Genomic DNA, 23,133 nt, shown 5'->3' on the forward strand with positions numbered 1-23,133 from the left:
GTATATTATGCTATTGCTCTTTAGCCATCATGACTCCTAACTCATATATTCTTGCTTCTAATGTAGACAGAATAATTTTGCTCGTGGACTAGAGCATCAGCTTCCAGATGGTCTTATAGTATCCACCATACCTTCAGAAACCCAATGCCATGAGGAAATATCGGAGCCGGTTCCTGACCCTGATTTTCTGACAGGTCAGTAAACACAATCATTTCACTGCTATCTTGCTTCAAAAGAACAGATGATGAAGTATCTACTGGATCTTCAGGTGCTCAGAATGTCGGGTTGTCACCGGAATGTATGTGATTACTGTGGTGAGGTGTATTTGTATGCTTATTACCTAATGCAAAGGAGAGCATTGTTTATTGGTTGTGTTAAATCTATATTATCACCCCTTAATGTATTATCACATGACACTCTCATCCATTAATGCTATTTGTGTGTGCAAAGTCTGATGAGCTATTAAAGGTGATAATATCAGATGATAACACATCCAGAAGAAATCGAAGAAAAGTCACCCCAGGGTTTGGTGAAATAAAAACATTGCACATTCTTGGAATTCTGATGCCGCTTGTTTTGAGCCATGATGCAGACGGAAATCTAATCTTAACGTATTTGTAAATGAAAGAAAATAAAATCTGAAAAAAATGAAATCCTAGATTAAAAGTGACCACTGACCACTAATAACAAGAATGTACTGTATGCCTATATATAGAGAATTGTTGGACACTGGTAATAACCCATTCAATACAAAAGCAAAGAAATCAAGCCACAGATGTCCATAAATTAAGTCTTGTGTAATAATTAGAAATGACGCAGGTATTGAACACACTAAATAAAATGTATTTAATACTTTGTACAAAAACCTTTGTTGGTGATGACAGCTTCAAGATGCCTCCTGTATGGAGAAACTAGTCGCATGCATTGCTCAGGTGTGATTTTGGCCCATTCTTTCACAATATTCAACTCCTGACGGTTCCATGGCCTCTTTCAGTGAACTTTGGGCTTTAGTTCCTTCCATATATTTTCCTTTGGATTCCAGTCAAGTGATTGGCTTGGCCATTCCAGTAGTTTTGTTTACTTTCTCTGAAACCAATTGACAGTTTCCTTGTCTGTGCATTAGGGATCATCGTCTTGTTAACATTTCCACCCTTGTTACATCTTCATCATCCTGGTAGATTGCAGCAGATTGTTATAAAAAAAATGTCTCAGTACATTTGTTCATTCATGCTTCCTTCAATTATATGAAGTTTGTCAGTGCCATATGCTGAAAAACAGCCCCACACCATGGTGTTCCCACCTCCAAACTTCCCTGTTAGGCCGAGGTCACACTTACGATTTCAAAGCGAGTCTCTTGCATCAATACCCAGCACTGCCGCCGGCACTCGGAACCAGAGTGTACGGCTGCATAGAAATACATGCAGCTGCAAACTCCTATCCCGAGTGCCGGCGGCAACTGTGCTGGTACTTGATGCGAGTTTCTCGCATTGAACTCGCAAGTGTGACCCCGGCTTTAGTATGGTGTTTTGCAGTGCCTTTTGGCCTGCAAACATGGTGTGTTGTGGATTCTGTTTTTGGGCTCCCTCTGGTGGTTACAGATGGTACTGGGTGACTTGTGTTCTCTGCGGTCTCTGGTGTCCACCTGTTCTATCAGGATATGGGAGTTTCCTATTTAACCTGGCTTTCTTGTCATTTCCTCGCCGGCTATTAATGTAATCAGTGTGTCTTGTTACCTCTGCTTCCCGCTTCTGTATTCTTCAGGACAAGCTAAGTTTTTGATTTTTCTGTTCCACGTTTTGCTTAATTTTTTTCTTAGTCCAGCTTGCAGATATGTGATTCCTTTTTGCTGGTTGCTCTAGTGGGCTGATATTACTCCTCATGTTCCATGAGTTGGAACATGAGTTCAAGTAATTTCAGGATGGTTTTTTGTAGGGTTTTTCGCTGACCGCACAGTTCACTTTTGTATCCTCTGCTATCTAGCTTTAGCGGGCCTCATTTTGCTGAATCTGTTTTCATAACTACGTATGTGCTTTCCTCTCATTTCACCGTCATTACATGTGGGGGGCTGCTATTTCTGTGGGGTGTTTCTCTGGAGGCAAGAGAGGTCTGTGTTTCTTCTAATAGGGAAAGTTAGTTCTTCGGCTGGCGCGAGACGTCTAGGAATCATCGTAGGCACGTTCCCCGGCTACAGCTAGTTGTGTGTTGAGGTTCAGGATCGCGGTCAGCTCAGTTTCCATCACCCTAGAGCTTGTTTTGTTTTTTGTGCTTGTCCTTTTGTGATCCCCTGCCATTGGGATCATGACAGTATAGCCGGCCAAAAAGTGGTAATCGTATTGGCTGAAGTAGGAGGAAAAGTAGTCTGAGGAGGTTTTTTTTTTTTTTTTTTTCCCCTCAGAGTTTGCTGCATAGCCTTAATTGCAGCCTGGCTGCGTCTTACCTCCTCTTAATCCTTGAATGGCTCTGACCTCAGCTGTTTATCATGGACGTCCAGAGTTTGGCTTCCAGCCTGAATAATCTTGCTGCTAAGGTTCAAAATATACAAGATTTTGTTGTACATGCTCCTATGTCTGAACCTAGAATTCCTATCCCAGAGTTTTTTTCTGGAGATAGATCTAGTTTTCTGAATTTTAGGAACAATTGCAAGTTGTTTCTTTCTTTGAAATCTCGCTCTTCTGGACACCCTGCTCAACAAGTCAAGATTGTTATATCTTTCCTGCGGGGTGACCCTCAGAATTGGGCATTTGCATTGGCACCAGGGGATCCTGCGTTGCTCAATGTGGATGCGTTTTTTCTGGCATTGGGTTTGCTCTATGAGGAACCTAACCTAGAGATTCAGGCTGAAAAAGCTTTATTGGCTCTCTCTCAGGGGCAAGATGAAGCAGAAATATATTGTCAGAAATTTCGGAAATGGTCGGTGCTTACTCAGTGGAATGAGTGCGCCCTGGCTGCAAGATTCAGAGATGGCCTTTCTGAGGCCATTAAAGATGTCATGGTGGAGTTCCCTGCGCCTACAGGTCTGAATGAGTCTATGACTATGGCTATTCAGATTGATCGGCGTTTACGGGAGCGCAAACCTGTGCACCATTTGGCGGTGTCTTCTGAACAGGCACCTGAGACAATGCAATGTGATAGAATTCAGTCCAGGAGTGAACGGCAAAACTATAGGCGGAAAAATGGTTTTTTTTTTTATTGTGGTGATTCAGCTCATGTTATATCAGCATGCTCTAAACGCACAAAAAAGGTTGATAAGTCTGTTGCCATTAGTACTTTACAGTCTAAGTTAATTCTGTCTGTGACTCTGATTTGTTCATTATCAGCCATTTCCGTCGATGCCTATGTGGATTCAGGCGCTGCCCTGAGTCTTATGGATTGGTCATTTGCCAACCGCTGTGGGTTTAGTCTGGAGCCTCTGGAAGTCCCTATTCCTTTGAAAGGAATTGACTCTACACCTTTGGCTATGAATAAACCTCAGTACTGGACACAAGTGACCATGCGTATGACTCCCGTTCATCAGGAGGTGATTCGCTTCCTGGTACTGTATAATTTACATGATGTCTTAGTGCTTGGTCTGCCATGGTTACAAACTCATAACCCAGTCTTGGACTGGAAAACGATGTCTGTGTTAAGCTGGGGATGTCAGGGGGTTCATGATTATGCACCTCCGATTTCTATCGCTTCATCTACTCCTTCTGAGGTTCCGGTATTTTTGTCTGATTATCGTGATGTTTTTGAGGAGCCTAAGCTCAATTCGCTTCCTCCTCACAGGGATTGCGATTGTGCTATAGATTTGATTCCTGGCAGTAAATTTCCTAAAGGTCGTTTGTTCAATCTGTCAGTGCCAGAGCATACTGCTATGCGGGATTATGTTAAGGAGTCCTTGGAAAAGGGACATATCCGTCCATCTTCGTCCCCTTTGGGAGCAGGTTTTTTTTTTGTGGCCAAAAAAGATGGTTCCTTGAGGCCTTGTATAGATTACCGTCTTTTGAATAAGATTACAGTTAAATATCAGTATCCTTTGCCATTGTTGACTGATTTGTTCGCTCGCATTAAGGGGGCTAAATGGTTCACTAAGATTGATCTTCGGGGTGCGTATAATCTTGTGCGGATAAAGCAGGGTGATGAGTGGAAAACCGCATTTAATACGCCTGAGGGCCATTTTGAGTATTTGGTGATGCCTTTTGGACTTTCTAATGCTCCTTCTGTCTTCCAGTCCTTTATGCACGATATTTTCCGTGAATATCTGGATAAATTTATGATTGTGTATTTGGATGATGTTTTGGTTTTTTCGGATGACTGGGAGTCCCATGTTCAGCAGGTCAGGAAGGTGTTTCAGGTCCTGCGGGCTAATTATTTGTTTGTAATAGGTTCAAAGTGTCTCTTTGGAGTCCAGAAGATTTCTTTTTTGGGGTATATTTTTTCCCCTTCTACTATTGAGATGGATCCCGTCAAGGTTCAGGCTATTTGTGACTGGACGCAGCCTACATCTCTTAAGAGTCTACAGAAGTTCTTGGGCTTTGCTAATTTTTATCGTCGTTTCATAACTAATTTTTCTAGTGTTGTTAAGCCTTTGACGGATTTGACTAAGAAGGGTGCTGATGTTGCTGATTGGTCTCCTGCGGCTGTGGAGGCCTTTCAGGAACTTAAGCGCCGGTTTTCTTCTGCTCCTGTGTTGCGTCAGCCAGATGTTTCGCTTCCTTTTCAGGTTGAGGTTGATGCTTCCGAGATTGGAGCGGGGGCGGTTTTGTCACAGAGAAGCTCCGATTGCTCAGTGATGAAGCCATGTGCGTTCTTTTCTAGAAAGTTTTCGCCCACTGAGCGGAATTATGATGTTGGTAATCGGGAGCTTTTGGCCATGAAGTGGGCATTTGAGGAGTGGCGTCATTGGCTTGAGGGTGCTAGACATCGTGTGGTGGTCTTGACTGATCACAAAAATCTGATTTACCTTGAGTCTGCCAAGCGTCTGAATCCTAGACAGGCTCGTTGGTCACTGTTTTTCTCCCGTTTCAATTTTGTGGTTTCATACCTGCCAGGTTCAAAGAATGTGAAGGTGGATGCTCTTTCTAGGAGTTTTGTGCCTGACTCCCCTGGAAATTCTGAGCCCACTGGTATCCTTAGGGATGGGGTGATTTTGTCGGCTGTCTCCCCAGACTTGCGACGTGCTTTGCAGGAGTTTCAGGCGGATAAACCTGATCGTTGTCCGCCTGAAAGACTGTTTGTTCCGGATAATTGGACCAGTAGAGTCATCTCCGAGGTCAAATCTTCTGCGTTGGCAGGTCATCCTGGAATATTTGGTACTAGAGACTTGGTGGCCAGGTCTTTTTGGTGGCCTTCCTTGTCGAGGGATGTGCGTTCTTTTGTGCAGTCTTGTGAAGTTTGCGCTCGGGCTAAGCCTTGCTGTTCTCGGGCCAGTGGATTGTTGTCACCTTTGCCTATCCCGAAGAGGCCTTGGACGCACATTTCCATGGACTTTATTTCGGATCTCCCTGTCTCTCAAAAAATGTCCGTCATCTGGGTTGTGTGTGACAGCTTTTCTAAGATGGTTCATCTGGTACCCTTGCCTAAGTTACCTTCCTCCTCTGAGTTGGTCCCTCTGTTTTTTCAGAACGTGGTTCGTTTGCATGGGATTCAGGAGAACATCGTTTCTGACAGGGGATCCCAGTTTGTGTCTAGATTTTGGCGGACGTTCCGTGCTAAGATGGGCATTGATTTGTCCTTTTCGTCTGCATTCCATCCTCAGACGAATGGCCAGACGGAACGAACTAATCAGACCTTGGAAACTTATTTAAGGTGTTTTGTTTCTGCTGATCAAGATGACTGGGTTACCTTTTTGCCGCTTGCCGAATTTGCCCTTAATAATCGGGCTAGTTCTGCTACCTTGGTTTCTCCTTTCTTTTGTAATTCGGGGTTTCATCCTCGTTTTTCCTCTGGTCAGGTGGAGTCTTCTGATTGTCCTGGAGTGGACATGGTGGTGGATAGGTTGCATCAGATTTGGAGTCATGTGGTGGACAATTTGAAGTTGTCCCAGGAGAGGGCTCAGCAGTTTGCTAATCGCCGTCGCCGCCTGGGTCCTCGACTTCGTGTTGGGGACTTGGTGTGGTTGTCTTCTCGTTTTGTTCCTATGAAGGTCTCTTCTCCTAAGTTCAAGCCTCGGTTCATCGGTCCCTATAGGATCTTGGAAATTCTTAACCCTGTGTCGTTTCGTTTGGATCTCCCGGCATCGTTTGCTATTCATAATGTGTTCCATCGGTCGTTGTTGCGGAAGTATGAGGTACCTGTTGTTCCTTCGCTTGAGCCTCCTGCTCCGGTGCTGGTGGAGGGAGAATTGGAGTATGTTGTGGAGAACATCTTGGATTCTCGTGTTTCCAGACGGAAACTCCAATATTTGGTCAAGTGGAAGGGTTATGGTCAGGAGGATAATTCTTGGGTGGTTGCCTCTGATGTTCATGCTGCTGATTTGGTCCGTGCATTTCATAGGGCTCATCCTGGTTGCCCTGGTGGTTCTCGTGAGGGTTCGGTGACCCCTCCTCAAGGGGGGGGTACTGTTGTGGATTCTGTTTTTGGGCTCCCTCTGGTGGTTACAGATGGTACTGGGTGACTTGTGTTCTCTGCGGTCTCTGGTGTCCACCTGTTCTATCAGGATATGGGAGTTTCCTATTTAACCTGGCTTTCTTGTCATTTCCTCGCCGGCTATCAATGTAATCAGTGTGTCTTGTTACCTCTGCTTCCCGCTTCTGTATTCTTCAGGACAAGCTAAGTTTTTGATTTTTCTGTTCCACGTTTTGCTTAATTTTTTTCTTAGTCCAGCTTGCAGATATGTGATTCCTTTTTGCTGGTTGCTCTAGTGGGCTGATATTACTCCTCATGTTCCATGAGTTGGAACATGAGTTCAAGTAATTTCAGGATGGTTTTTTGTAGGGTTTTTCGCTGACCGCGCAGTTCACTTTTGTATCCTCTGCTATCTAGCTTTAGCGGGCCTCATTTTGCTGAATCTGTTTTCATAACTACGTATGTGCTTTCCTCTCATTTCACCGTCATTACATGTGGGGGGCTGCTATTTCTGTGGGGTGTTTCTCTGGAGGCAAGAGAGGTCTGTGTTTCTTCTAATAGGGAAAGTTAGTTCTTCGGCTGGCGCGAGACGTCTAGGAATCATCGTAGGCACGTTCCCCGGCTACAGCTAGTTGTGTGTTGAGGTTCAGGATCGCGGTCAGCTCAGTTTCCATCACCCTAGAGCTTGTTTTGTTTTTTGTGCTTGTCCTTTTGTGATCCCCTGCCATTGGGATCATGACAATGGTGTGCATCATGGCTTTTAAAGAGTTCAATTTTGGTCTCATATTTTCGCAGTATTTCACAGGTTTGTCTAAATGTTGTTGAGCATGTTTTTTGTTCAGCAATTGAGTCTTACGTGGTGAGCGTGCATAAAAGCCGTGGAGGTTCAGTGCATTACTTATAGTTTTCTTTGAAACATTTGTACCTGTTGATTACATTTATTTCTGTACCTCTCCACAAGAGGTCATTGGTTCTTGGACAACTCTTCTGACAATTCTTTTCACTTTTCTGTCTGACATTTTGCAGAGGGCACTTGGTTGTGGCCGGTTTACGTTGAAATTATGTTTTTTTTCCACTTCCAGATTATGGTACCAACAGTTCTCCCTGGAACATTCAGTAGTTTAGAAATTGTTTTGAAACCAATGCCATCAGTATGTTTTGCAACAATAAGGTTGCAACGGTCTTTAGACAGCTCACTGATTTTATCCATTATGAGATGTTTCTTGTGTGGCACCTTGGTAATGTGACACCTTTATAGAGGTCATCGGTTGAACCACCTGATATAATTTTTCACTTAGTGGCATGATTAATTTCTAATTACTGATAGATTTCAGCTGGTGTCGTGACTTTCCATGGCTTTTGCACCTCCCTTTCGTCATGTGTTCAATTCTTTTTTCCTGGGTAATTTCTCATTATTATGCATAACTTTAGTGTGTGGACATATAGGGTTCGATTTCTTTGCCTATGTGGATTGGATGGGTTGTTGTTACTGACATCTGTTGATTATTTCATGTCACTAGCACAATGGATATATATTTACAGAGAAAATTGGTGATGTGTTCAATACTATTCATTAGGTCCATACTGTCCATTAGCTCTATAGCATTATGTGACAAAAACAGACTAGCTTAATTCTTCTAAGCTCTATGTAGAAACTGGAGGTCTATTTTCCCAGTATGCGGCATTATTTGAGCTACAATTCTACATCACTGCAAAGTCTATGGAAGGGAGGAGAAGCGGAGCAGCTGGGTCAGGAGTTAAGGAGGAGGTAGAGCTGAGCTGCCAGGGACTTTGCAGTGAAATAGAAATGTACTTCTTATGATGACTCATGCAGGGAAAAGAGACTTCCTGTTTCTACACAGAGTTTAGAAGGATTCAGCAAGGCTGTTTTGAATCAGGTGATGTCATAGACCTAACGGAAAAGAGAAGGATTAACTGGGTAGAAGAGCAAAATGAGCAATTGCTAGTACACAGTGCTATATAATATGAGGATTGCAATATATTTGAAGAAGATAGACACTTTTATTGGTGTGCTTCTTTAAAGAGGTTGTGCAGGCATACTTTTATCGGACATGTGGACAAACGCCACTGCACAGTGGGTTGTACAATTGCTGTTCAATGCTTTGAGAGTATTGTGTACCGCACAGTATGCAGTGGCGTCTCTTTACCATCAATGTAGAGGAGTATTGCTGAATAACCCTTGAATTGTGGACCCCTTTAAATGCACTCTGTATGTGTTAGTGTCTATTTTTAATCATTATCTAGGGCAGGAGATTTCCGGTATCCATGATTTTTTTGATGTGTCTTACACATTTTACACTATTATTTAGATGAGACAGCCCCCGAATCTTTGGTTGCAAACAGTTAAAGTCAAAATGTTCAGTCTCAGAATTTCACAGGCAGATGATTCCAGCTGAAGTCATTACTAATCAGCACGGTGACATTATCGAACCATTACGCTTTTCTTAGACACCTTCTTATCCCACTCTAACATATGCTGCGTAGCCAGCGCTCCGATATTGTATGAACCCTGTCTAATTAGCAGCTTTCATAGATAAACGGGATCTGTCATTACTCTCCACTCACCTATTACCAGAGCTGTCTGCATTCTTCTTTTTTGCTCACGCTGTAACCTTATGCACACATACATTATCTTCCTTTTATGCAAATTGGTAACATGACTTAAACAGATGAGGTTGACCTTCTATTAATATGATAAAAGGATAGCAAAATTGTTTTGGCTTGGCAAGGTTTGATGACTGTGCTTTACAATTAGTGGGTGTCATGCCCTTGCTAGACCTTACCCACACTTTGTTCAAAACAGTTCTTCAAGGTTCACGTTTACAATATAACTCTGTTTTTACACTTTAGAAAAGCATAGCCATGCTAATTTTCACCAATTTCTACCAGCACGATATGCGCTAGAACATCCTTTCCCCTCACTTCATTGCATGAATTGCTGTGGCACTTGTCCAATGGCTTGTCTGCCCTGAACTGGAAGCCTATGTTATGCCTGTATGCAGTTTGACAGGAGAATAGGCACAGAGAGACAAACACAAGCCACAACTTCCTATGATCTGTCTCTGTGTCTCTGTTGCTAGAGATGGATTACACCAGACAACAGGCAGTGGATAGAAAGTTAGACAAAAGGAAGTCAACATAGTGGTTGGCAACTAGTGGTTGGCAGAGAGACTAAGACAAGCCACAACTTCCTATGATATGTCTCAGTGTCTCTGCTGCTAGAGATGGATTACACCTGACAACAGGCAGTGGATTGAAAGTTAGACAAAAGGAAGACAACCTAGTGGTTGGCATTTTGGAGTGTTTTTTCTGGGGTATGAAAACATGAGTTAGAAATAAAATGAATTACAGATCTGTTTATCTCATTTACTATCAAAAGAGATCAAGTTGGCCGCTTTAAGTGTCAATCAAAAAGTAACAAAAAAGACAACTTGTTTAATAGCAGAGTAAACCTCTGCGGCTATATTTTTTATGGTGTATCTATGTTGTTTGGAAAATGGCATCATCTGGTTATACAGAGACTGATTAAACACAAGGAATTGGGCCAGGAATGAAGAGATAATGAATGTTTCCAAAAATTAAAACCATTTGTTCGGATAACAGCTGTGTCCACACACATCTACATACGCCATGTTCAGGCTGAACGGGCATCATGTTTGTTTTCATGAACAGGGGAAAATCATTGATGGTCAGGCGCTATCTTCAGGAGATCAGGCATGGTGAAATCCAGAATGGCTCTGTAGATTAGATAATCCTAGAACCACCATTCATAGTAGATGAAGGATTTAGAAAACGTCATCCCTCCCTCCCTGCACACTGAGCTCTGCACAGATCACAGAGCATGGCTAGAAAATGTCACGGATATGTCAGAGGCTGCAGACCATTGCACGATATCTGCCTGCAGTAGGTCTCAGTAGTTTGCTTTGCAGATGAGTGCCCACCTCCCTCGGTGCCAATGGCCACACCTGGACCTGAGTGTTTATATACTTCTTGCTTTCTGCTGGCAAACGTGGGTGAAATTTTCTATTTGCACTTCCCTGTTGAAGCTTTGAGCTGCAGCACTTGGCTAGCGTCTTCTTTGGAGTTTGGAGGACATTGTGTTTCCCTCTGAGTCTACTCAAGCTAAGTGTTCACCTTGTTTTGTGTATCCTAGCTGCCTTTAACAGTAGTGGGGATTGAATAGCACCCATCCCGTCCTTCCCAATGCAGGGCTTATCGCCAAGGTCAAGCAGGGATTAGCTATCCTGCTTGGCGATAGGTGCAGAACCTATATAGGGATGATAGGGCAGACAGACGTTAGATCTGTCTAGGCGTCTCCACTCCCCCCTTCTCTACTGTTTGGTTCCCTTTCCCTTATCCCTTCATGTTACACTTAGCATTTCCTAGACGTTGCGTGACAGAAAGATCTCATAAAAGTCAAGAAACATCTCTTCAGAGTCAGTATAAGGCGGTCATATAGGAGCGCTGAGAAGGCAGCCCAAGGAATGGGGAAGGTGTCGAGTACCACCACAGCTCCAGCCGAGAACCTACAAAGGAGGATGGAAGCAGGATTTGGTAGTGAAAACCGGTCACAGGAGCGCTGCAAGGAAACTCTGACACAGGATAGGGTTTAGCCACAACGCGTTTTGACGGAAGTACCGTCTTCATCAGGTAAAGAAACATCTCTTGACATTAGTTTCCTCTGATTTATGTAGCTTCTTTAAAGTATTTACCTAAATGCTGTTAACAGAAGCTTAGGCAAGATGGCCACACCATCATCATGTACAGAAAATAGATAAAATCCACAATCAGAAAATGAAACAGATGACATAGGAAGAATAGTTTAATTGGCAGATTTTAATGTAATATTAGTGACACATTCCTTTGAGAAGACTAATATGTATTAAGTTGCCTTAGTTGGGTTTATTCTAATGCATTATTGGGATTAAGAAGTAAGATTATGGTTGTAGAACTATATCCATGTAAACCCTCTATAGTGTACATTTGTTTTCTTCCATTTTCAAAATTTTAATCCATTTATCTTCCTGAACCATTTGCCTTTCTTTGTCCAAGAGATATAAAATTTTTCTTAAAATAAAGTGATTCAATGTAGTCTCAACTTGGTAAAAAATTAACAGTAGAGACAAGTCAAAAACATGGGCATATTCTAAATAGGTTGTTTAAAAAAAAGAGAAGTCTCTCATTTGGGACCTCAGTCTGGTGGAGTATTTCTACCAAGAGCATCTCTCTCTTTCTGTATCCTGATACATTCTTTCTTGGACCACCAATCGATTTCATCAGGCAATATGTAATTCTTCATTTCTCCTGTAGTTGCTCTTCAAGTGACTTGAACATTTAGTGAAAGGTTTCCAGGTGACATTGGATTGCTTGGGTTTCCTGCATTGCGACCCCAAATGTTTAGCCTTTTTAGAGTAGATCTTACTTAAAAAAAGAGAAATTGGCAAATGTAAGATACCTTTCTTCACTTTTCTTTATAATTAATGAGATATAAAACTCCTAATTAGACATAAGAGAATGAACCCGTAACTAATCAAATTCATTATGAATTTCCCAAATTCGGGACTCTGACATTTTTGGAATTTGATTTGCATGAATCTAGTAAGATAGTCATTTTGCTGGATTCTTTTGATGGTCAGGAATAGTTTAAAATTAAAAATTATACTCATCTGCCCTAAGCCCTCATCTTATTCTATACGTCACCTCTGTCATCACCGCAGTTCTCTAATTCTCCACATCGGTCTGTTCAGTTCTTCTGTTGATGAGGACCTCATGAACATGTGGGGGTAATGCACATCATTCATGTCAATAATTTTTGTTGCCCCTTCTCATGACCGTGGTCTCACGTTGGAACAACCAGAAGAGACCCATGGACAGGGTAGCTATGGTGGAGATAGCATAAGGAGTCAGTTGAGGCTTATTATGGTTTGGGGTTTAGAGAGATCTTACAGCATATGTTTACTTATTTAATGGCCTTTGGCTCCATTTCTTGCCATGGTGACTTGACAGATGAAACATCTGTAGGTGGATCGATCTTGTCCAAGTTGACATATGTCCACCAGCATCTACTCTGCTGTTATTATGGTAGTATCAAGCCATCGGATTGCTGTTCTTCCTCTTCGCCTTGTTCCTTCTATTCTTCCGACCATGATGTCCTTCTGCAGTGATTGCTCTTTTTATATGATGTGTTCAAAGTAGGCAAATCTTAGATGGTGATCTTTGCTTCGAGTGACATGTTTGACTTGATTTGTTCCTTAATTGATTTGTTTGTTCTTCTTGCCATCCTTGATATTGATAAATCCTCCTACAGCACCACATTTCGAAGGAGTCAATTTCTTCTTCTTTCTTGTTTATATTTATCGTCAAGGTTTCGCTTCCATATATTGCTACAAATAAGACCATGCTATACTAAGATCTCACAGCATAATAAATGTTGTTGTTTTTTTAATTTATCAGGGCACTTTGATACAGATTCAATTATGAATAAAATTTGTTGACCGAACCAAATGTATCTGCCCTAAACAAATTTCTGGATGTTCTCTCATCTTTACTCCTATTATGTGTTATAGGTTTCTGCAACACTCATCTCTTTTTAGCTTGTAGGGGGTATAGATATATGAAGGGTCTTTTTTTTTGCAGGTTATTACTATAGTCATTTCCTTACCTCCAAACAATACAACAGGAAAAAATTAGATTGTTTTGATGTGTTCTGGGACTGCATTACCTAAATCGGATTATGTACCGTTCTAATCATAATTCTAGCACCATTTGACACATACTGGTTTTCAGATGGATTATGTGATATCACAACTTTGCAGAGTGGCTCATTTGATGATTTTGATCAATTAAGATCTAAATTAATGGATCCAAGTTCCTAATCTTATTTGTGCTCCGAGGGGTAATTTCCCAGTTCTTTTCATTTATCCTCACAATGATTATCATAAAGTTTACAACAATCATCTCTTTCTGGTCTTTGTGTCTGACACCCTATATCATGTAGTGCAGGGGAAAACATATGTTTGGTGCAACCTGTACAGCCGCACAGGGGCCCGAGAGGAAAGGGGGCCACTACCACCTCCAAACCAGGTGGATTTGTGCATTACGATGAGCTATTGGACTGTAAATTGCCCATTATTCTTGCACAAGAGCCCTTTTCTTTGTCTTCCAGTGATGTAGTGAATATGATTTATTGGACCTACCTTACAAACAGATTTATTTTTGATTGTTAAAGGTTCTTTCACACAGCAATACCATTTATAAAAAAAATTGTATGGAAAAATTCTTGTTTACACTACATGCCCGTTAGCACTCTGCTTTCCTTTGGTGCCTAAGTAAGGATATTCTCTCATAAAACCAGTGTAACACAGCATACAATGAAGTATATGACAATGTTTTCGCATATTCAACCTTTGCATGCCTCCACTGGTATTGAAAATGACACGAGGTATATGTGGGGTCCTGTTGTGTTTTAACCTTGAAGCTTCAGGTTGCATCTTGCTGTCATTTATCATCGACACTGAATGGCCTCAATAATAAAGACTCCCATATTGTAATGTATTGGACCTTTTTTTGCCTCCATAACAGCAGCAATTTAAAGTGGGCGAAGATTCCAGTAGGTGTTGAAATCGTTTTGCAGGACTATTGGAAAATGCGGATAGGACAACTTCTTGCAGTTGCTGCAAAATAGATGAAGATAGTAGCATGCTTTGGATAATCTGTTGTACCTTGTCCCTTGTCCCAAAAGAGGCTTGTTCTTGACTTAAAAGAGGCTTTTTAGGGATAAAATCTGGGGATTATAAACACCAGGGACGCATTGAAAATTCATTTTCATTTTCCTTACTACAGTAAAGCAAAAAAATTCATAGGACCCTGGTCCAGTGGTCATGTCTGTATTCCAAGGCTGCCTGGCCACAACCCTACAAACCTCCTCCTACTCTTCTGATTAGTCATGCCGGCTTGGCGTAATGCATGTGACGTAACAATGACATCAAGCTGTGACTACTAATCATAAGAGGCACCGGCAGGTAGGATACCAGCAGGTGGGATACCAGTAGGTAAGGTTTAGTTCAATGGTTTCATCCAACAGCCATGAACTATCAATGAATCTTTAAGCTCCAATCTACATTCCACCCACCCTCCATTTACCATTTATAATACTGGTATGTTATTGCGTTTCAGAAGGACCCTCTTAAGCTCTAGGGTCAGATGTGCCTGGAGTTATACTTCTGGCACAAAAAGAATCATTTATGGCACAATAAATCACCAGTTTCAGCTACTTGCCTGCTATAGGAAAATCCTGGACTTTTATCGATAATCACAGAACAGATGGGATAGGTGTGATAGATGTAGAAGTATTTCTAATAATTCATCACTCTTGCCTGTGGGGTACATTTGGTATTAAAGCATAGCCCCATTCACTCACATTGATACTATGAATAAGAACTGAATTGTTTGAAATGCGTAAGATTCATCCCCAATATTTTTTGCACTGTTTTTCAAAATGTTTTTAATCTTTAATTTTAACATGGAATAATAAAAGACTTTGATTTTAGCCATTACCTGTGGAAATTATGCTGAATTCCGGATACACCCAACATTTGCACCTTGCTGACACAGTTTCTGTCCCTGCACCGCCCTAATATTCTTACTTCTTCTTCAGGACACAAAAGATCTCTGTGGTTCTCTTGAAGAAGAAGTAAGAATAATTTGAAATGCGTAGAGAATAAACTGCAATGATACCCGCTGTTGATTGGATTCCTTATTGGATATAACATCGGCAGCAAAGCTTACCCACAATTTTTTACAGTGTTGTGTTTCTGTTTCTTGGCTAAACGCTGTTATTTGGAAAACATGCTATTGCACTTTTCACGTAGACATTTCCTAACTGTCAAGTAGTAAGTAAACATAAGAGAATCGATTTGTATGGAAACAAATTTCTTACAAATTTCCTAGGAGAATTTACATTCTCCAAAATCCAAATTTTTGGAGATTCAATTTGCAAAAATCCATCAAAATTGTGACCGGTTGCCTGTTATTTGCTGGATTCGTTTGAAGGCTGAGAGGCAACTAATTTAAAAAAAATTTCTACTCCTCTTTCATCACTTGATCCTATGCCACCTCCATCGCCTCTGCAGCTATTGCAACTCCCAGTCTTCTGTTCTACCATCACTCGACTCACTTGATTCTGGCACTGAGACCAATCAGAAGGCTGCGATTGACCCAATGTGATCAAGTTCACACATCATGACGTGTGTTGCCCCCACATGAGGTTGAGGTATAATTCCTGTGATTTGTCACACATGGACACGTGGGGTAAAGGTGTTGACTTCCATCCCAATCAGGAGAGTTTCAAATCAGATTAACTTTATTTGGTCTGAATTGAATCTGCTGTACGAATTCAAGCAAATCTGTCCAAAATGAATTTTGAGAGATTTGCTTTTACCTAATAGTAAAATATTGGGGTTAACTACAAACTTTACTTTTTTAGGTTTTAATCTAAGTAAGGCTTCTGTTGACAACCTAAATCTTTCAGGTTCTTCCCTTTCATGTATTACATCTGTGGTAGAAATTCAAGAATGACATTTTTCTGTTTCATTGTAGAATCAGAAAAACATAATTTATGCAGCAGGCTGATCTGTCACATAACGGACCAAAAAAGTGGCTGTCATGATATCTGTTAATGGGGGTCTTTAATAAAACATGCTGCCAAATATTGTATTTTTTCATGTTGGATTTCTCAATGTGTATGTGGGACTCAAACTATATAAACCTCCGATCCGCTGGTGACGGGTGAGACCACTCCATAAAATGTTTATTCCTCAGCCCTTTTCATTCTCGCTGCATCAATCTGTCAGTGGCAACACATATGATGCTGATAAATACAGATTAAGCTCTATGAAAACCACAACTTTCCTGAGCAGGTATATAAATATTATCGAAGCCTTCATCCATCACGTCTCTGGATTTCAGACAGTTCATTTTGTTGCAGTCATTTTTATGTACAGTGACTTGCAATTTCTAAATTAAGCATTGTTTCATCTCCTGTTATTTGATAGAGCACATTATCCCCGTCCTCATGTCAAGGTATCTGATTTATTTGTTTATCTCCATGATCCAGGAGCTGACAGTGGACTGGCATACTTCCATTGTCATGCATAAAGTGTGCGGCATAAAAATACTATTCCTCCAAATGCATCTTTGACGGCCGATAGATATCCACCTTTCTAGCTCAGTCCCTCTGACACTCGAATCACACAATTAGAAAATTCTATCTATTTATCTCATAGGTATCTATTTCACTATCTTTATATATATATATATATATATATATATATATATATATATATATATATTGAAATTCGCTGACCTCGTGGATTTCTCTCCAAAAAAACTTGCACGAATCTCAATATTTGAAAGTTTGTAATTGCTCAGAAAATACACATGGGAGAGAGAAGAGAGAAACCCACTGACCATAAGAGCATACGCTTTATAGGAGAGAGTGGACCCTGCTGATCACAAGAGCTGACATTCTATAGGAGAGAGAGGACCCCGTTAATTACAAGAGTTTAAACTCTAGGAGAGAGAGAGAGGACTGTACTTATCATAAGAACTTACACACTACAGGAGAGAGAGATCACAAGAGCATACACTCTGTAGAAGGGAGAGAGGACCTCACTGATCACAAGAGCTGACACTCTATAGGAGAGAGAGGACCCCACTGACCATAAGAACTTACACACTACAGGAGAGAGAGATCACAAGAGCATACACTCTGTAGAAGGGAGAGAGGACCTCACTGATCACAAGAGCTGACACTCTATAGGAGAGAGAGGACCCCACTGACCATAAGAGCTTACACTCTACTGGAGAGAGAGGACCCCACTGACCATAAGAGCTTACACTCTACTGGAGAGAGAATGCGAGGACCCCGCTGACTATAAGAGCTTTCATGCTACAAATAAGAGAGAGAGGACGCTGCTGACCGTAAGAGCTTGCATTCTACAGGAAAGAGACAGAGAAGACCTCGATGACCATGACCATTAAAATTACAGGATAGAGACTTCTCAAGTGACTCTGGAAATGGAAAATTACTCTGTCATGCAAACCGGGCTCCTATGGGATCCGCTGATCTGTGATGGCCTAGGTATTGACCACCACTGTAAAAGGTATGAAAATCCACTAAATATCACAACTGAAATCAAGCTTAGACTGACCCATTGGAGAACAGTAGAATCCTCCGATGGGCCCCTGTGCAATAGTAGGCCACCACTCTCTTATGCGGGCAGTACTTGGCACTATGTACTTGAATCACTATATACAGACAGAGGCGGCATCTTATTCATTTAACAATCTACCCAGTTCATTGTTATATAAATTTGTGATCAAGGATAATGCCACTTCTGCATGTAACTAAAAAGTGGTTAAAAAGTTGGGTTGGTTACTGATGGGTCCTTGGCATCCCAGTCTGACACTGACTGCAATACATTATGGGGAGGCTTGCACAGGTACACAAATGCGATATTAGCCCACTCTCTGATTCTTTACCAGTGTAGAAAATGGTGTTGGCAAGCTTTTTTTGTGAACCACGAATTGAATCTCAAAATAATCGAATTTGGGTGTAGTCGCACATTTCAGAAAATTTGCCTCGAACTCAATCCTCTGTACATCGATCCGCTCATCTCTAATATCTGTCTCATACCTTCTGTCCTCTAGATATCTATCTTATATGTATATGTATATATAGCTCACTATCTGTGGGGCTAAATAGTCCAACTCCTCTAATATTTCGAAAAGCCTGTTTCTCCAGAATTTGGTTCCAGCACAAAACTGCAATATAACATGGAATTTCACAAGCTCAGAAGCGGAACACTGAACAAAGAAAATTGTTTAGGAAGCTAGTCTGATTAATAAAAACTTATGCTGTTTTTAGGATTTTTTTTTTAGATTTTCTTGCTGAAAGAGTTGTACCACAAGCAAAGTACATTTAATCAATAGATCTTGGAATAAAAATACGTTCCACCATTGGATGTGTTAAAAAAATGTTCCTGTGCTGCGATAATAAATGTGTCCCTGCTATTTACTATGTAACGGCTGCGTCTGACCGTACAGAGACATGGTCTGATCATACCACAGCTACTGGGCAGGGGAGGAAGCAAAAGAGTGTACAGACTTTAGAGAATGTTATTAATTATTTCTGTGGGGGTAAAACATTTCTCTACATGTTTAATCACAGGAGCGAGTGTTTATGCCAGTCCTCTGAGCTCATCATAAATCGATCTGTTGATTAAAATGTGCTTTGTTTGTGGGACAACACTTTAATGTTTTTCTGATCTAATAAGTGAGCTCTATATATAATTCTATGACTGTATAACAATACAAAATGTCAGATAAACTAATATCTATTGATTGTTGTTGTTGTGGGATTAAAGGATACACACATGAATTGACCAATTTGTAGTAATGTAGTAGGTTTAAAATTCATATATCAATATTTGCACATAGTGTGCTGCTGTATGATTTGTGTAGATAAATAGATCGATAGATAGATAGATAGATAGATAGATAGATAGATAGATAGATAGATAGATAGATAGATACAGTAGATATCAAACTCTTTATGGTAACTGTATAACATTGTTAACAATTAGGAGAAACAAGATAATATATGAAACATTTTAAAAAATTATAAAAATGTATAATTTTCTTTTCTTGCAGGCATGGTCAACTTCAGTGAGGTAACAGGTTATCCTTTAATCCAGCACTGGACTGTACGATCTGTAATGTACCATGTTCGACTCAACCAACCCACCATCTCCCAAGGTAAAGCCAGCCATTATCATGGCCTTCATCTCCCAACAAATAATTGAATTTTGAGTAGTCATTGAATCCTTACCACAATGTCTTAAAAACTTGGGTCTCTGCATATTTTGTGCCCTATTTAAAGAAAAGTACAGTATTTTTTTAACCTTTGACTGTCTGATAGCTAAACATGGATTGATAGTTTAGATGATTGAATCTTTTGAATTTTGAATTCTCCAGCTTTGTGAATTTTTAAAAAAAATGTAATTCTCAGCTAATCGATTCACCATGAATCACAATTACCACACAGATTTTAATCTCTCAAAAAAGACGTGTAACACTCGGAGGTCTCCTAAGACTGTATTAAATCCTGTTCAACCTTTGGAAGCAAACACAGCTGTAAGAGAAGTCAACAAGATCTTAACAAGTCTAGCTATGCATACACAGATGGTAACTGGTGGTAACCAACAGGCCGTTTTTAGCCTTTATAAATTGTAAAATTATTCCAAAAATAATCCCATTTTGAGGACAGACGTCTGCCCTTCTAGTGTTTACACAAGGGTGCTATACACAGAGCCTTTTTGATAAGCCGTTGTCCAAAAACAAAAAAAGCCAAACCTTTATTGTTTGTTAAATTAAGAAACTATAGCTTTTTCCAAGCCATCCAAAAATTATACCTATTTTGAAATCAGCAGCAGGTTCAATGTTTAGAAAGAGAAGAAGCTATATCTTCTTAACAAGCTTTACAAAAATTATTCCTATTATTTTTGAGATTAGCTATAACTTTGCCATTTGCAAAATGAAGAAATAATGGCTTTTTATCAAAAATCCTCTTTTTGGGAGCAGGAACATGGTTGCTGTTTTGAAAGTGGCAAAGCAATGGCATCTAAAAAGCTGAGCAAAAATTATCTCTTTTGAGGAATCAACGTCCGGTTTATTTACCTAAACAAAGTATGGTTTCCAACATCAACGTTATATAGTTATAGAAAACAATGGACAAGCGAGAGAAGTATATGGCTATTGTAGCCCAGGCAGCAGCAGCACAGTATGGATATACAGTACCTTGGGAAATTATTCGGCCCCCTGGAACTTTTCAACCTTTTCCCTCATATCATGCTTCAAACATAAAGATAGCAAATGAAATTTTTGGTGAAGAATCAATAACAAGTGCAACACAATTGTGAAGTTGAACTAAATTTATTGGTTATTTTAAATTTTTGTGGAAATTCAAAAACTGAAAAGTGGGGCGTGAAATATTATTCGGCCCCTTTACTTTCAGTGCAGCAAACTCACTCCAGAAGTTCATTGTGGATCTCTGAATGATCCAATGCTGTCCTAAATGCCTAATGATAATAAATATAATCCACCTGTGTGTAATCAAGGCTCTCCAAGCAAGGAGAAGACTGATCAGAGATGCAGCCAGGAGGCCCATGATCACTCTGGATGAACTGCAGAGATCTACAGCTGAGGTGGGACAGTCTGTCCATAGGACAACAATCAGTCGTACACTGCACAAATCTGGCCTTTATGGAAGAGTGGCAAGTTGAAAGCCAAACGATATGTTTGACGTAAAGGCAACACAGTTCATCACCCTGAACACACCATCCCCACTGTCAAACATAGTGGTGGTAGCATCATGGTTTGGGCCTGCTTTTCTTCAGCAGGGACAGGGAAGATTGTTAAAATTGATGGGAAGATGGATGGAGCCAAATACAGGACCATTCTTGAAGAAAACCTTTTTGGAGTCTGCAAAAGACCTGAGACTGGGACGGAGATTTGTCTTCCAACAAGACAATGATCCCAAACATAAAGAAAAAAATACAATGGAATGGTTCACAAATAAACGTATCCAGGTGTTAGAATGGCCAAGTCAGAGTTCAGACCTCAATCCAACCGAGAATCTGTGGAAAGAGCTGAAAACTGCTGTTCACAAACGATCTCCATCAAACCTCACTGAGCTCGAGCTGTTTGCCAAGGAAGAATGGGCAAGAATTTCAGCCTGTCGATGTACAAAACTGATAGAGACATACCCCAAGCGACTTGCAGCTGTAATCGCAGCAAAAGGTGGCGCAACAAAGTATTAGGTTAAAGGGGCCAAATAATATTGCACGCCCCACTGTTCAGTTTTTGAACTTCACCAAAAATTTAAAATAACCAATACATTTCGTTCAACTTCAATTGTGTTCCACTTGTTGTTGATTCTTCACCAAAAATTTAAAATAGCCAATAAATTTCGTTCAACTTCACAATTGTCTTCCACTTGTTGTTGATTCTTCCCCAAAAATTTACATTTGGTATCTTTATGTTTGAAGCATGACATGTGGGAAAAGTTGAAAAGTTCCAGGGGGCCGAATACTTTCGCAAGGCACTGTAACATGATGGACAGGCAGGAGAAGCACCACCTGGCAGGGGGCATCAGCGCCGGCAGCAGCTGAACAGTGTAGAACCCAATGGAGAGGAAAGAACTTGTTTATGTCTAATCTAATTATTGACATCAGCTGTAGCTGAATGAAACTCTGATCAGCACTGATCCATACCTGATTCTTTTTGACAAATGTAAGGTTTTCCAATCTGGTCTTCCTGGGTATGACAAAGCTACAGAGCCATGCTGAATTCCCTTTCAGACAGTGCACTGGAGGAATGACATGAAAAAAAGGCCATTGTAAAATGGGCCAGTTCTTGCTTTTAGTTCAATATGCTGACCCAGAAATCTAGGTATGACTGGGCCTGGCTGGTCAAATGAATCATCTCGGTATTCTGAATTGTGTCAGATTGGTGCAGTGCAGATAAGAGATCAGGTATTCATGTCACACCTACTGTAATCGCTGCTGCAATGGCTACTTGTTTAAGCCCAAGCTCTGGCACAGACGGGGGACCATTGGCTCTGCAGGGAGTATAATGGGTTCTCCTAATTAGTCATGCAATTGGCAAGCTTGGCTGAGCAGGGAACAGATCTTATCTAAGTATTATGCCAATTTTAACTGCCTTTTGGGAACCGTTAAAAATTCCCTCATTTTGCCTTCATATGGTTTAAATGCATGGCCATCCAATAGTCACTTATTTGTTTAAGGGTTCAAGCAGTCAAGCATACAGCTTGTCATGCTTGCTAGCACCACCGACAGCTCTGTTCTTCATTTTTCCATACCCCACTGCAACTGTTGATAGTCATAGTCAGCGTCGTCTTAGTCATCGGCATCAAATTAATTCTGACTGTCAAGCTTGTCCCCTGCCTTTCATTGATAAATCAATGTCCTCCTCCACATCCACAAGTCTCTCCTCCATCTCCTGCTGCATGTTACATTGACTTTGAGGGCTCCCATCAGCCCTAGAGTAATTAACATGTACATGTATGACTTGTTGAATAAGAGGGGGGTGATGTTGCTTAGGCCACAGTTCACCCTACTGACACATTTAACAGCCTCTTACAGCTTTTAACTGAGACAGTTTAATAGTCTCACTGCTTGTACAGTAAAGAATCAACTATTGTCCATTCACATTGTAATTGGCTCACCCCTAAAATTCAGTTTTTCCAACTCTTGACAAGGTACTGCATTTTCCCCATCCCCATAATGAACTTGGTGGCACTTCTCTGTACCTATTATGTCCTTCTTATACACCTTGGACAGAATTGTACACAGTATTCTACGCGTGGCCTGACCAGTGACTTGTATTGAGGCAAAAGTATGTTCTTGTCATGTGCATCTGTGCCTGTTTTAATGTATTCCATAATTTTATTTGCCTTGGCAGCAGCTGCCTGGCATTGGCTGCTAA

At 40.8% G+C, this 23,133-nt stretch overlaps 1 protein-coding gene across 6 annotated transcripts in view; it reads left to right on the forward strand.

Annotated features, from left to right (window-relative positions):
• The window catches only part of ASTN1 (astrotactin 1), a 606,833-nt gene that overhangs the window by 475,724 nt on the left and 107,976 nt on the right, over window positions 1-23,133 (forward strand). For all 6 annotated transcript variants that reach the window (XM_069737796.1, XM_069737798.1, XM_069737799.1 and 3 more), the window contains 2 exons: window positions 67-194; window positions 19,279-19,383. In XM_069737796.1, coding sequence (XP_069593897.1) covers window positions 67-194; window positions 19,279-19,383 — 233 coding nt within the window. The remainder of the gene's footprint in view (window positions 1-66; window positions 195-19,278; window positions 19,384-23,133) is intronic.

The sequence above is a fragment of the Ranitomeya imitator genome, chromosome 8 (genome assembly GCF_032444005.1).
Source record: "Ranitomeya imitator isolate aRanImi1 chromosome 8, aRanImi1.pri, whole genome shotgun sequence".
In the NCBI taxonomy this organism is placed as follows: domain Eukaryota; kingdom Metazoa; phylum Chordata; class Amphibia; order Anura; family Dendrobatidae; genus Ranitomeya; species Ranitomeya imitator.